This window comes from Heterodontus francisci, chromosome 2, assembly GCF_036365525.1.
Source record: "Heterodontus francisci isolate sHetFra1 chromosome 2, sHetFra1.hap1, whole genome shotgun sequence".
In the NCBI taxonomy this organism is placed as follows: domain Eukaryota; kingdom Metazoa; phylum Chordata; class Chondrichthyes; order Heterodontiformes; family Heterodontidae; genus Heterodontus; species Heterodontus francisci.
This window is the reverse complement of record NC_090372.1, coordinates 207,117,981-207,133,786: the sequence shown is the minus strand read 5'-3', so window position 1 is coordinate 207,133,786 and position 15,806 is coordinate 207,117,981. Positions and strand designations below refer to the sequence as shown.

Below are 15,806 nucleotides of genomic sequence, written 5' to 3'. Positions count from 1 at the left end.
TCCCGCCGGGCGACCAGCTGCATACCTCAACCGAAAGGGCTTCCACTCGCTCAACGTACTGCTAGTATTGATCACTGTAAGCCCTTTATGCAAGACTGTGCCCACTTTCCAGGCAGCTACCTTCCAGACGCCTTCATCCTGCACCAGTCCCAGGTGCCGTTGCAGTTCACTGAACTGGCTCAGATTGAGGGGTAGATTCTTGGAGGCAAGGGCTACCCCTTGCAGCCATGGCTGCTGATGCCAGTGAGAAACCCTACCAGTGATGCAGAGGAGAGATACAATGCCTGCCACGGCGCAACAAGAGCCGCCATCGAGCAGGTGATTGGCATGCTAAAGATGCACTTCCACTGCCTGGATAGATCGGGTAGGGCCCTGAAAGGGTTGCTCGTATAGTTGATGTTTGTTGTACTCAGCACAACTTTGCACTAAATAGGGGGGGGGCCTTGCAGGATGAGGAGCGAGGTGAGCAGGACTCCTCCTCGGACGATGAGGACGCAGTGGGCTTGCAACAGGAAATGCGCATGGGTGGACGGATAACAGCCAGGCACCGCATGCAGGGCAAAGCAGCGAGCAAGGGATGCACGACGCCTCATTGATCAACGCTTCTGCAGACCCTGAAGTGCACCGTGCTCTACACGCCACACATCACCCTCGTTCACCTGTTGTGGAGCCGTCCGCATCTGTAACATCTTTGTCTCCACCATTACTGGCAGCAGCTGACTGAGCCATTGTCCATGTGGCTGCATCCGTGGAGAGATACATGAGTAGTACTGGCATGGCAATGATATTATTCCATACATTGGTAGTTCTGTCAGGCTAATGATGTAATGGGAGGAGACACGATTGGTACATGCTGGCACACGTCATTCACACAGTCAAAACGAAACACACATTAGTGAAGCAGATTTAGTGACAGCATGTTATACATTGGCGTGTCACCCGTGCAGACCCATTTGTGTCATGGTGTTTTTTTTTAGATGTTTGTGGGTGCTCCTTTGTGGTGCCACTTCGCTAGCAGCTTGACTGGAGGAAGGCTGCTGATCAGAATACCATTTGGCTTTGGATAACTTCAGCAGTTGTCCTCTGGGCAAAAGAGGCCTGGAGGGCTGGCTGGGGGCCTCCTGCGTCAGTGCAGAACTCTCCTCAGATGTCGTGGCTGCTGGAGCTTGACTCACCGGCGAAGGGGCTGTGGGGCCGGTGTCCACATTGGAATCACCCTCAGGGGGGACCCCAGATATGACATGCAGGCTCGTCTCCTCCCTCTCAAGGCTCATCGAAACCTCGCTGCTCTCCCAGGAAGGACCAGGAGCAGAGAATGTCTCCGAGCCCCTGCTCCCTCTGACAACTAGCCATTGCTACATGTATCTCATGGCCGCAGCGAGGGTTTGCAGGCCAGAACAGAGCAGAGGAATCTGGCTTTCCAAGAGGGCTGTCGTACTGTCCATAGATGAAGCCATGCACTCATATGCCTGGGACATGGCAGCTGTCATGGCGTGGATGGACTCCCCATCGTCAGCTCAAGGCTGCGCATGGTCTGTGGCATTTCTGCCAGATGTTGCCATGATTTTGCTGCAGCTCCAGCATGCCCTGTGCTGTCGACAACAGAGGGTCATCGTTAGCCTGGGACTCAGCATGGGCCTAGACACCCACAGCCCTCCAATTGTCAGGGGCCTCTGCTGTCTCAGCCTCAGTCAGCTGCTCGGGTGGGTGTGCAGTCCTTTCACCAGCTTGTGTCCCAGATTCTAACGCCAATCGGATTTCCACCAAAGTGACTGTATCTGAGACGCTGGAAGGTGCGGGAGTGTCATGGGATGCTGCATCCTCTGAGTTTGTCTCTTCCTCAGAGGTGCGGGAGGACTCCAGGGCCTGCAGGTTGGATCCGGAGCACTGACCTGCAAGATACAATGTGACGAGTACAGTGTCAGTCTTTATGGTGCGCATGTAACGATTATGACAGCATTGTCTCAAACAATAAAATGTTCTAAATCATCATATCAAGTATATCTATTGGCTGCCTGTTCACCTGGGACCCCAAGCTCCACTTCCGCAACGGCATGATCTACATGGATGGCTGCTAGTTCCAGGGCCTCCTCCTCGACCTGTGTGAGCAGACATAGATCAAGTACCCCTGCATCGGTGCTGGATGTCTCACGCGCGTTGTGGACCCTCTTAACCTGGAGGAGCAAGGAGGCAGATATTGAGCATTGCCAAACAAGAAAATGACACAGTTCACAACAGGGGTCCTGGACCCAAAGGTGGAGGAAGCTTAGTCTGTCCTACTAACTGAGCCTGTCATGTAGGTGCCATGCTCTCAGCAGCAAACAAGGGTGAGTTCTTTCATACATGCAGCCATTCATGTAGCATCATTCATCTCTGCCCGACCTCCCTGTCTTTGGCATGGCAGTGGTACACATGTGCCACTCTGTGTGCGGACACCCAGGTTCCAAGGAGCCATGCAACAAAGTGCCACTTACCTTTACGGAGCACAAGAGATCATTCACCCTCTTGCAGCACTGCACCCCGTCCCAGCGGATGGCCCCACAGCCACTAACCTCCTCTGCTGTTGCCACCCTGGCTTGCTTGGTCAGGCGCGAGGGCCTCTTCTTACCATTGCTGGGGAAAAGGACCTCCCGCCTTGTCCGTACAACCTGGAGCAGAGGGAGGCATCACTGAACCGTGGGGTCACCCTGGTTCCCGCCTCTGCCATCTTGTCAAAATATTAGGAACCTTGGTTGTAGAAGTTTCAGGAACTCACAGTAGCGAGGTTTAAATGCAGAATTGGAATTAATGCAGGGCTGGCTGCTGTTTAAGTATGGCGCCAGCATCTGCTGACCTGTCAGCTGACCCCGTTCACAGAGGTGTCAAGCCTGCCCCCTCCACCTCATTGGGTGGGGTGGGGGGGTTGGGGGTGGCACAACCCGGGCATGCTAATGAGCCGCTGCAATATCCGTGACACGTGCGGGCTTCCATTTGGCGGCAGGACCATAAATTTCGGCCCAAGCATGTCTCATTGACTGTCCTCCCAATTTTCTAGTCATCAACAATGCAGAGCACCGTGAATCCAGCACACTGATCTCCACACTTGATTTCCCACTCCAAATTCCACATCAAGAGCAGAGTCTCCAGAAGATTATTCCCAAATTCTATCTGGAAGAATATCTCAGATTATCTCTTGATTTTTTCAGATCAGTTGGAGCTATTTATCGGTAATTTTTTAGTGCTCATTAAGGTAGGAGATGTTTACTATTTGCTTTACACATAAATTATCCAGGCAAAGAAATTGAGGGAAGATTCACATTTCCTGCTGATATGGCAAAATTTGGTAAAGATTGTAAAGAGCTGCAGGAGGATATAGCTAGACCGGTAGATTAGTTTGAGACGTAACATGCAGAAAAGTTTGAGATAATAGGTTTTGGAATTATGGATAGGGAATGAAAATGCACCTTAAATAGTAAGATGTTAAACAGAGTACAAGAGCAGAGGAACTTCAGTAAAGCTGAACCGTTTCTAATCACTCCATTCCAGCTTCCATCCTTCTCACAACACCAAAATGATCCTAGCTAAAGTCATGAACCACAGCTTCATGACGAACTGCTGCATTATTCTTTTTAGTCCTCCTTGGCCTATCTGAAGTGTTTGACACAATTGATTATGCCGTTCTCCTCTAAAACGTCTCCTGCATTATTCAGCTCCATGGGACTGCCTTCATTCATGGTTTCATTCACACATATGCAAAACATAGCCAATGTTTCACCAGCAATGATTTTCTTCCCTTCCCCAGCAATGGCTTTTCTTCCCTTCCCCACATTGTCACACTTGAGGTTTCCCCAAAGTATTTATCCTTGGTTATAATTAACAGCAGCAACTTGTGTCTATTTATTACCTTTAACACAGAAGCCCAATGCATTAATTTAAAGCCCTCACCCCCCATCTTTAAATCCCACTATGGCCTCTCCCCACTCTATCATCACCCTGGCATGTGTTTCCCAAAGCCCTTTGTGGTGTCCTGAAAACATTTTTGTACGTTTGAGGTGCTCTATAAATGCAAGTTGCTGATAGAAGTCTTCAAGATCATAAAAGGTTATAAGATAGTGACATATATAGTTTGCATGAGGTGACGAGGTGAAAGCAAGAGGGCACAAATTTAAGATGACCATAAAAAGCATTAATGTGAGATGAGAAAAAAAAGTCCTTATATACAGATGTTAGAATACAAAATTGTCTGCCACAAATTGAGGCTGAATTAAAGTCCATAAGCTCTTTTAAAGGGAACTCAGTTGCTCGATATGAAGAGCAAACTGAAGAGAGGAAGTGCTGTAACCTGCAAGGCTACAGACCAGATGCTGGAAGGTGGGATTAGAATGAGCAGCTAGTTTTTTCAGCTGGCGCAGACACGATGGGATGAATAGCCTTTTTCTGTGCCGTAACTTTTCTGTGGTTCTAGGAAATTAGGCTAGATGGCTTGTATGGAAAATATCACCAGCACAGATTTGCTGCGCCAAATAGACTGGTTTTATGCTATAACATTCTGTGATTCAGTTATTAAATTTTGTAGATCTGGTGTTAGAATTAAGTTACAGGACAGAACAGGTGCAAACTAAAGAGCCTTCTATTTTGCCCACAATGTCCCTTAAGATTTGAAGAACGTTCTATATTGCACCAGTGTAACATTCCCCATGTTCATGTCATGTGCTCAATAGGAACAGAGCTACGTTATCTTGCAGAGAAAGAAGGAAGTTTTAATCCCAGACTATGGACTGTAGAGTCCTTTCTGGTCTTGTACTTTCTAAGTTCCTTGTTTATCCAGATCCAAATGAAGTTAAGCCACTATCCAATCTGTGGAGACTTGAGAATCCTTCCTTCAAGCCGGGATGGATCTGCACAGCTCTGTCAGTTCTCAATGTAGGTAGTTTCCTTCAGGATATCCAGAAACTAGGAAGATAGGAGGATTAGTCACTTCAGGGTAAGAATAGATGGCTGTCTGCTTGAAGAATTCAACTGAATTTCAGACATTTTAATTAAAAGGTCAGTATGTCCTGATGTGTGTTCACCGATTGACTCCATAGCATTTTATGTAAGTTTCTCCAGTGTGTGGCTTTTTAAATTTTAAAGGCTGACTTTTTAATGTGTTTGTTGGGTTTGTGAGTCAATTGGAGTCATTGTTGATAAGTCAACATTGGTGATAAGTCATCACACAGCAGCTTATACAGGAACATTTCTCATCTTCAGTACTCGATTAACAGTGACTACAATTTGAATATATGGTTAATCTTTCATATTTTGTTGTTTTGTCTAGGTTAGGTACTATATCCAGCAGATTTTGGAAGGGGTCCAGTATCTCCATGACAACAATATACTACACCTTGACATAAAAGTAAGACGTAATTGTTTTCAAACATATTAAAGCATTGATTGCACACTTATCTCACTTTTCCTCAAGGGGTTTCAAGTTTTTATTTTTGCAGTAGCTGCAGTAAATGAGGGAATACGTCATTTCAGCAGTCATTATTTCCTGGAGGTGTCCAGCAGTAAGAATGGAAAAAAAAGATGTTAGAGGAGATTTTAAGCATTTGCCCAAACTGGGCGCCAAGTCAGCAGTGATTCCACTGTGCCGCATCCCCCTCCCCCATCTCCCCGAAGCATTCAGTGGGAGGGTCAAAGCCGTGAAAAATAACATGCAGCTCACAGATCCAGCCATCCATAAACCAGTGACTCCATGAGTGAGCTCAGCTGGAAATCTGCACTAAATGGGGGTGGGGAGGACATGAGGGGGATACCCTATCCATCACCTGGCAGCAAAATACAGTATTTGTGGGGCCTTGAAGGAGCATCACTGCACCTGCTGTCCCTTCAAATAGATACCCCCACAAAAGAAATGTTCTAGGCTGCAATAATCCTTTCAAGGACTGTTGGGTTAGGCTGCTCACAGCCTACTGCAAATGGAGTTCGACAAGCATTGTAGGATCCCAATCTGCATATGGAAGCAGCCTTCCATCTGTTTTGCTCAGGAGTGCTGGGCACCCACCTACAGGCTTGCCTGAAAATTGCATCAGTGAGTCTTGTGCATTCAACAGTGAGAACATCTTTTCTCTGCCATTTTCAACCACTAGACACCTCATTAAGGGGCCAGCCACCAATTGAATTCTGAGTTGTGAATTGAGTTCTGATGCTGAGCACAGAATACAGTTCTTGAGCTCAGTATAAATCATAACACATTTCAACTCACTTGCAGTTAAAGATTAACATGCAGTATTATTTACATGTGCGACACCAGTTAATTTTCACTGTGTTTTTCTGCCTTTTTACATCAATGTGATATCTCTCATTCACATTAATTTAGTTAGCCTTTTGCAGACAATGCCATAAGGAATTTATAGTTTGCAAGCCACAAATTCCTGTTTACTAATGTTAAAGTACTGACATTGCCACTCAGGGAGCAGCCAGGCTTTTAAAATCAAAAACAGAGTGGGTTCAATAGTTTTCAAATTAAATGTGGCCTCTGATGTTTTGTAAGCTTTATTTTTTATAGGCTTGGCTGCCTCTGAGGATGCTACATTTTGCGTTCACAGCACCGTTATCTAACTAGTTCTTTTCCACAATCTCAAAACTGTAGAAAGCCTCACTTCCTGCAGTCTTCTTTCCCTCATCTGGAAGCCTTTTAAAACACAAATTTGGTGTCTTCCCAGCAATGCTTCTTGATTTATCTTCCATCTTTTTCCAATCTTGTTGATGTTCTGCTCGGTGAACGTTGGCTGTAAATCTCTCATTCCCTATAAAAAAAGGCTGTGGAGGAGTTCAGAAGTCTACTCTGAGGAGTTTTTTTTAATATTCATTCATGTGATGTGGGCGTCGCTGGCTAAGCCAGCATTTATTGCCCATCCCTAATTGCCCTTAAGAAGATGGTGGTGAGCTGCCTTCTTGAACTGCTGCAGTCCATGGGAGATAGGGACACCCACAGTGCTGTCAGGAAGGGAGTTCCAGGATTTTGACCCAGCCACAGTGAAGGAATGGCGATATAGTTCCAAGTCAGGATGGTGTGTGACTTGGAGGGGAACTTGCAACTGGTGGTGTTCCCATGTATTTGCTGCCCTTGTCCTTCTAGTTGGTAGAGATCGCGGGTTTGGAAACTGCTGTCTAAGGAGCCTTGGTGTGTTGCTGCAGTGCATCTTGTAGATGGTACACACTGCTGCCACAATGCTTCGGTGGTGGAGGGAGTGAATGTTTTTGGATAGGGTGCCAATCAAGCGGGCTGCTTTGTCCTGGATGCTGTCAAACTTCTTGAGTGTTGTTGGAGCTGCACCCATCCAAGCAAGTGGAGAGTATTCCATCACACTCCTGACTTGTGCCTTGTAGATGGTGGACAGGCTTTGGGGAGTCAGGAGGTGAGTTACTCACTGCAGGATTCCTAGCCTCAGACCTGATTTTGTAGCCACGGTATTTATATGGCTACATTAATTCAGTTTCTGGTCAATGGTAACCCCTAGGATGTTGATAATGGGGAATTCAGCGATTGTAATGCCATTGAATGTCAAGGGGAGATGGTTAGATTCTCTCTTGTTGGAGATGGCCATTGCTTGGCCCTTGTGTGGCGCGAATGTTACTTGCCACTTATCAGCCCAAGCCTGGATATTGTCCAGGACTTGCTGTATTTCTACATCTGAGGAGTTGTGAATGGAATTTATAATGACCAATTAACCTATCAACCAGCAAGTCTTTGGCATGTGGGAGGAAACCGGAGCACCCGGAGGAAACCCACGCAGACACAAGGAGAACTTGCAAACTCCACACAGGCAGTACCCAGAATTGAACCCGGGTCGCTGGAGCTGTGAGGCTGCGGTGCTAACCACTGCGCCACTGTGCCGCCCAATCATCTGAGCTCCAGGACATCACTGCCAGAGTTCCTCAGGATAGTGTCCTGGGCCCAACCATCTTCAGCTGCTTCATCAATGACCTTCCTTCAATCATAAGGTCAGAAGTGGGGATGTTCGCTGATGATTGTTACAGTGCAGTTTATTGCTGACAGGCTTGTAATGTAATTTTTCCTTTCTTTAATTAGCCAGCTAACATTCTAATGGTGCATCCAGAAAGAGATGATGTTAAGATGTGTGATTTTGGATTTGCGCAAGAATTCTCACCAATCCAGCCACAGTTTAGCAAATATGGCTGCCCAGAGTTTGTGGCCCCTGAGATTGTCTTCCAGGATCCGATTTCAACAGCCACTGACATATGGTAAGGTATTGGAAGATCAAGAGATCACTATAGAGGCTCACAGTTTAGATTCTATCAAACATCTTAGGTTCCGGATGTTGCTTTTCCAAAAAGGGCAACTCTATCTTCTTTATAATTCTGGATAAGAATACCACAAATGGAAGGGAGCACTTCATATCAGGAAAAGTCTAAATTCAGTCCTAGTCCTGGCTGGAATTAGTTAAATCTCAGCCAGAACAGCAGAAGGGGGGGCAACAGTTGACCTCAGCACCTTTGTTATGTGGAAGGGAAACCATCAGCAGAAGCTTACTACCCAATGACCACACTTTAGAAAGTGTGAGCATTATACAGGCTAAACCATGATGCCACCATATGAATAACTACTGACACTCTGTCTGAGCTCACACTTGAAGAATGACCATTAGGTTGAGATATCAGAAGGCTGCTATACCTATGGAATCATGTTCATACATTCATCAATTCCTTCAAGAGAGGAGGGGTGATCAACTGAAAAAAGCAATAGCTATTAATAGGGTGCAAAACACCAAGCTGGCTGAAGTCTTTCCATCTAAAGACAAAGAGGTTAGAAATTATATGTAGCTTGCTTGTATTGTAACCTTTTTATTCAGAACTATGCTAAGGATTTTTTATGGTTAAAAGATTCTGACTAATTACCTTCTCACTTTTGTATGTTTCCTTTTTTCTGACATAGGGCTGTTGGTGTTATCACGTTTTTATGGTAAGCAAGATGACTTTTGTGCAACTTTCAACCTTACATATTTAATTTTCAAATTGAGGGGTTTTTTTGTCATTTATGAGGAGAATTTCTGTTTCACATGCTGCCAGCACTGGGATTGCATCTTGGGAAATCTGTCACTTCCGGCCCTTGATTTTCTATCCATTTATTTTAATGGTAGGTAAATTATGGACTGGGGAATGTGCTGTGGAGGAGTGAAGCAGAAAATCTCTTATTTTGTTCACGGAGGTGAATATTGCCTGTGCTGAGGAATGGAGTCCATGTTTGGCACCCAGTGTCAGCATCAAGTACTTGTCGGTCAAGTACAGTGTAGACCAAAGATCCCTTTCTGCCCCTAAATAATGTGCCTAGACCCCAAATTCACCCGCAAGCTCAATTTTCTGTTTTCCACATTGCCATCTTTGTGGTCTTTCTGAGCAAGATTATTACTTTGTAGCAATCTATGTGATATACACCCATACGAATTGGGTTGAGGGTCCCTAAACTCATAGGCCTGGATTTTCCAGAGCTCCCGATGTTGGGCTCCTTGGCGGGGGTGGAGGGGCAGACGATCGTTCCACCACAGAGCTCGACACCAGGAGGGCCAGGGCTTATCTTCCCAGCAGCAGCGAGGCTCCCTGGAGGCCCCCCTGCCACTGGGCGACAGGACCCAGATTAAAATATTCAAGTGACTGCGATGCATATATTTGAATAAGATTGACTCCAATCCTACCATTGAGCTGCGATGTTCTGAGCGGCGGTCGCCACTCACGCACCTTCACTTTCCCGTCCGGGGAAAGCAGGCACCACAGTGGTGAGGAAGGGGGGATACTTAAGATTTTAGTGCAGATAGGGGATCAACAGGGTCAAATTTACATCATTAATGTAGGGGATGGTGGAAAGGGGTGACCTCTACACTTTATTCATTTTGGGGAGAGAAGGTCAAGTGTGGAAGCTAAGCGTTTTGAGGGGGGAGAGGGCAAATAATGAACTTTATTGTCATTGGGCAGTGAGAAGGGGGCGGCAAATTTTTGATCGGAACAGTGTGAGGAGGGTACAACCTTAAAAATGTAAATTAGCCGGCTGCCCTTTAAAAACGGCGCCAGCGCCTATGCACAGGGAGCTGACGCCATTGCCGATATCGGAGAGCCCGCCCCCTCTACATGATTTGTGGGGCGGCCCAACCGGGTCATTAGCACGAGCCGCCATGAGGAAGATCGCAGCGGCGTGGCGGCGCATGGGCTCTCATTTTCGCCCGTGGCCGCTCTCGGTGGTGGGTGCATAAAATCCAGCATATAAAGCAGTATTGAAATATTCAGAGATCTTAGAAGAACAAATAGGAATTGAGAATACTCAACACAGGTCTGCAGCGAAACTTTCCTTTTCAAGGTTAACCCAGTACATAAGAAGCATTTGCATTCTTGCGGGCAGGTGATTCATTCAGCCAGATTACTGCCAAAATAATGAAGCCAAACTTTTGCCCTATTATTTTTAAATATGCTGACTCTTTATGGATCTGATCTGCTGACATGAGCCAAGTGGCCCATCAGCAAGTACATCTGCTGTAAAGAAATCAGGATATTTGCTATTTCTGGATTCCAATCCGGATCCAGTTTGGACATCTAAATTGAGTATTTCATTGCTGCCTGTGCACTATATATCTGAAAGTAACACTCAAGAAGTAAAATTCTAACAAGGGTTCTACCAACCTCCTGCTGTAACCTTGAGAGGAGATTGTCAGAAACCCTGGAGAAATGGTTCAAACAGCCGTTACTCCAGAATTTCTGCCAAAGTTATGTGGTGGGAACCCTCACAGAAATTCTACCCCATTTAATTTGCCATGCGCTTCATCCTTGACTTATGACACTGAGTAACTCACTGCACCCTCGTATGAAGGGTATATGAAGATCAAAGGATCCTTAAGCCTCATTATGTGGGCACCACCAACTTCACTGATGTTACTTCTATAAAGGATAATTCAACATTTTACAATTTATAATGTGTTTCTTTTTGCACCTGAGCACAATACCGTATGTAAATAAATTAGACACTGCTGAGGCATGTTTCTGAATTAGTATAACTGAGCAAAAAGTTCTCATTCATTTGCACCTGCAGCAATTGTAAAACCCATGAGTATATGGGGTGGAAAAAATAAATCTAACTTTAATGGTTAATATAGGGAATAATGTAAATCAGCAAAAATTGTATAATTCCACACACATATCAAATTTTAACTTTAGGCCCTTTAGCATTACAGATTTCCAGAATGTTATTTTGTGTTTGTACAATTAGGAGGAGTCAGATAGGAGTGGGTTTGGCCGCAAAGTGTTAATTAACTAATTGCCTTTCAGGAGTTCACTATCTTGCTAATTTACGTATTTGTGGTTCATTAAAGTTTGACAGGCAGTTCTCCATTTGCTGGTGAAAACGACAGAGCTACACTGATGAACGTGAAAGAAGGGTCTTTCTCATGGGATGAGCGTGATCTGGATTGTATAAGTGAAGACGCTCAAAATTTCATTACAAGAATAATTAGAATAATTCCACAGTGAGTTTAAATTAGCATGTGTTTAATCAAAGCTTCAAAACTGGCAAGGATTGTTGCTACGGTCTGAAAGCATTATTTCACTGTAGTGTTCCTATTTAAATGTGATTTTTTTTTTTAATGTGTATATGGTAAATACCAGTGAATAAAAGGTTTAGTTGCTCGCTTTAACTTTTTACGTTTTAATTAGAAAGGTAAAGAATACCAATTTTTTTTTCTCCAATTACTCTGATTTTATTCATCCATTTATCTGGTTAGAGTATTCTGTGCTAACCTATTAAGATCATCTAGGATAACACAATTGAGTTCATTTTTGCAAGGCTTCGCTCAAGGGCCGAGTCTCGTACTCTTCAGGCACACGCACAAAAATCATGCACAGGACCTCACATGCCCAGTTCCAAATCATCCAATTTTACAAACTGGCATCCTGGTGCCAATTAATGAGTCCATGTTAAAGTCATATGTCTTCACTTTAAAATATAAATCCTGTATAAGAATGTAAAGCTGGAACCTTATGACATCAAGGCTACAGGCAGGAAAGAAGCCTGACCCATATTTTTATTAGGCAAGGGTATTAAGGTTTACAAACCCAGGTGGTAGATAGAGTTAAGTTGCAGATCTAATTGAAGGAACAGGCTCGAGGGGCTGAATGATCTACTCCTGTTCCTATGTTCCTAACTGGGTGCAGCCGAGTATCTGGGAGCTTGGCTGCTCAAGTAAGTCGGCTGTAACGGAAAAGGTGGGGAGGATTTTTAACTTTCTGCAAAAATGGACATCTAGTTGTTGAGTGGCCATAACACCTGCCTGAAGTTGGCACCAGGAGTCCTGGAGAATTTTCTGCTATTGGCTATTTTCTGCTATTGGCTATTTGGTTCCTGCAGCTGGCGAGCTGCAGGAACCAAATAGACTGGTTTCATTGCAGCTCATTGGTTGCACAAGAGCAAGAAATAGGCCAGCTCCTACACCGAGCCTTCCAGCAGATCTGCAACTCCTGCTTTTCCTGGTCCCACAAAAAAAAAGATAAAAGGAGGCTGTCACAAAATTCAGTCAGCCTACTTCCTGAACTGCAGTGGCAGGTATGGCCACAGAGTGGGCCAGCTCAACCCCTTTTTTGCCAGGGTTGTGAAATTAGGGCTGATATCTTCCTGACAATTACCATGAATATTTGACAGTAGAAGAAACAGTGAATCTACTGTAATAACATTGTTGTTTATGAAACTGATCTGTCAGTGGCAGCCAGTGAAAGAAATAGACTTCGCAAACAAACTAGAAATCCTCAAATTTCTGATGGCAATTAGCAAGAAAAATATGCCACTCGAACTCAGGTGGCACAGCATGCTTTGGTCTGAATATTAGGTCAGTTGGGAAAATAATCACAATAATTAAAATGTGAGAAATGTAAAATGTATTCTGAAAAACCCACTGAGGTCTAATTTCCATTTCAATTTGTTATTGGTGTTTTAATTGGTCTCCATAGACAAATTCTCTTCTCAGTCAAATTTAAAGTTAAACCTACAGGTGAGCAGTAAAAACCCTAGGTTTCATTTGGACTCTGCCATTGGCTACCGTGCTTTCAGCTGCCTTGCCCTTAAGTTCTGGAATTAGAATCATAGAATAGTACAACACAGAAGGAGGCCATTTGGCCCATCGAGTCTGCACCGGCTGTTTCAAAGAGCAATCTGGTTAGTCCCACTCCCCGCTCTTTCCCCAGATTCCTACAATATTTTCTCTGCAAATATTTATCCAATTCCTTTTTGAAAACTATTATTGAATCTGTATCCACCACCCTATCGGGCAGTGCATTCCAAATCCTAAACATTAATTCTGTAAAAAGGTTTGCCCTCATGTCAACTTCTTTTGCTAATCATGTTAAATCTGTGCCCTGTGGTTATCGACCCTTCAGCCATTGGAAATAGTTTCTCTTTATTTACCTTATCTAAACTGTTCATGGTTCTAAACATCTCTATCACATCTCTTCTTACTCTTCTTTGCTCAAAGGAGAACAACCCCGACTTCTCTAGTCTATTCATCATACTTTTGTAAATTAAAGTTAAATTTTTTTTACTTAGCTTGTGGCAAGAATTCTTCATCACAATTTAAGATGGGGAACAGTTGAGTATCTTCCTCTTTCCCTACTCCAACCCCACAAAATTAAGTTACACTAAGTTATACTGAATCACCACATTAGATACTGACTCCTTCATGGTAGATGTTACTTCAAGTTACGTCGGGTGTACAGCACAGAAGCAGGCCACTCGACCCAACTAGTCCATGCCGGAATTCTCTCCTTAAACCTCTCCACATCTTCCACTTCTTTAAGTCACTCCTTAAAACCTACCTCTTTAGCCAAACTTTTGGTCACCTGTCCTAATATCTCCCATCTGGCTTGGTGTTAAATTTCATTTCATAACACTCCTGTGAAGCTCCTTGTGATGTTTCACTACGTTAAAGGCGCTATATAAAAGCAAGTTGTTTTTGTCAGCTACAATGAAAAATACAGCTGCTGAAAATTTAAAAATTAAAGCTGACAGTCGACCATATGTCAGTCAACCTCTTCTGCAAACCTTTAGCAATTTCTGATTTTATATCAAAATATACCAAGGGGTATTTTTACTCACCAACCTGCTGGAAGTGGAGGGAGAGGAACAGGAAGTCCAGGTTTCTGCATATGTTGGGGAGTTTTATAATTAAATGAAGCAATTCCATTGAGCTTGAGGGAATCATTAATTTACAAAATATATTTCATTTCTAGCAATGTGTGTTGTGCTTGCAATTATCTAAGTTATTGATGTACAGTTATTTCAGCGTAGTACCTTGTATAAGAGCTATTCGATTTATATCCTTTAGGGATAGGCCAACAGCATCTGAATGTTTGAAAGAACTGTGGTTTCAGGTATGTCATTTTCTTTCACAATATAAACAAAAATGACCAAATTACCAAGTCTGCCTTCATGCTTCGTGATAATGCAGCTATTCATCTTATGCAGGAATAAAAAATAAACATTATAAAGAATAAACATCAGTACACTTTTCTGTGTTCTTTTATTTTCTTGTGCTTTTTATATATTCTTCAATTGTTGCTGAAGCATTGGTGGAGCAATTATTGAACCCAAAGGCAACATATTCTGATAATAGCATATTATTTAATGTAAAATATTTTAAGAACATGGGAATGTTTCAATGAGGCATTCAGAAACTAGTAAATGGCGTTACTTTTCTTAGCAGATGATGGATGGAGAAATTGTAAACAGGTGTGGTGCGGCAGGGCGCTTACAGGAAATGGAGTAAAAACTCAATTGTTGCTTCGGTGGCAAACAAACTTTAAATTAATTGTTTGTAGAACTCAACATAAATAGAACCATAGAATGTTACTACACAGAAACCGGCCATTCAGCCTGTCATGTCAGAGCCAATGCTTTTCTCCACATGAGCTGCCTAGTTTAATTCTGCTCTCCTGTTTGCTCCACATATCCTTTAATAATTTTCTTTTTACAAGCAGCGCTCTAATTCTCCTTCTGAAAGTACTTACTAGTACTTATCAACCCTGCTTCAACAGCAGTTTGTGGAAAAGCATTCTATATTCAAACCACCCTCTCTGTAAAGAACTTTTTCTAACTTTTCCTACAATTCTTTTTGTGATAATCTTAAATTTATGCCCTCGCATTACCATTGCACTGACCAATGGAAACAATCTACTCTTTCATATAATTTAGTAATCTTAAAAGATTATTCAAAATTATGTGGGGTTTTGATAGTAAACAGGGAGGAACTGACCTTGATAGTAACCTCCCGATGACAGGTGGGAGAGGGTCAGGGGTGAGGGCAATAAAGTTCAAATATGGGGAATGTGTCTCCAACATGCTGTACATGCGCCGACCACCTTTTTTTTACGTCAGTGGATATCAGGACATCCAAATGTCTCATTGAGTAGAGGTGGGACACTTAATATTTTCCTGGGAGCCCGAGCTGCTGCACACGTTGTCCAGGGTCGGGAATGCCAACAATGAAAGGAAGGTGAGAGCTGCTGGCAACACAAGTTTAAGTGCCTTTCTTGGCACTTCTCCCAGGTCAGGAGGAGCAGAGGTGCACCCTAGGCACATCAAGGAAGCCTTTGGTCTACACCCTCTGATTGTGGCCTCTCTTTTTCCCCAATCCTCCAGAATAATTTTCCTTTCCACTAAATTTTGGAAAATTTTAGCCAGAGCCCTTCACTATTTCTTTTCTAGTTTCTCTTAGGATCTCTAGATAGATGTAAACTATCAGGTCCCTGTTATTTTTCTATCTTAAATCAGAGTAACTTCTTTAGTACCTTAACCT

General features: G+C 43.6%; 1 protein-coding gene across 1 annotated transcript in view; it reads left to right on the top strand.

The window, feature by feature from the left end:
• obscnb (obscurin, cytoskeletal calmodulin and titin-interacting RhoGEF b) overlaps positions 1-15,806 on the top strand; it is an 868,128-nt gene that overhangs the window by 786,292 nt on the left and 66,030 nt on the right. The window contains exons 149-153 of the mRNA XM_068053434.1: positions 5,297-5,374; positions 8,057-8,229; positions 8,921-8,947; positions 11,340-11,492; positions 14,337-14,382. Of these exons, the coding sequence (XP_067909535.1) occupies positions 5,297-5,374; positions 8,057-8,229; positions 8,921-8,947; positions 11,340-11,492; positions 14,337-14,382 (477 nt within the window). The remainder of the gene's footprint in view (positions 1-5,296; positions 5,375-8,056; positions 8,230-8,920; positions 8,948-11,339; positions 11,493-14,336; positions 14,383-15,806) is intronic.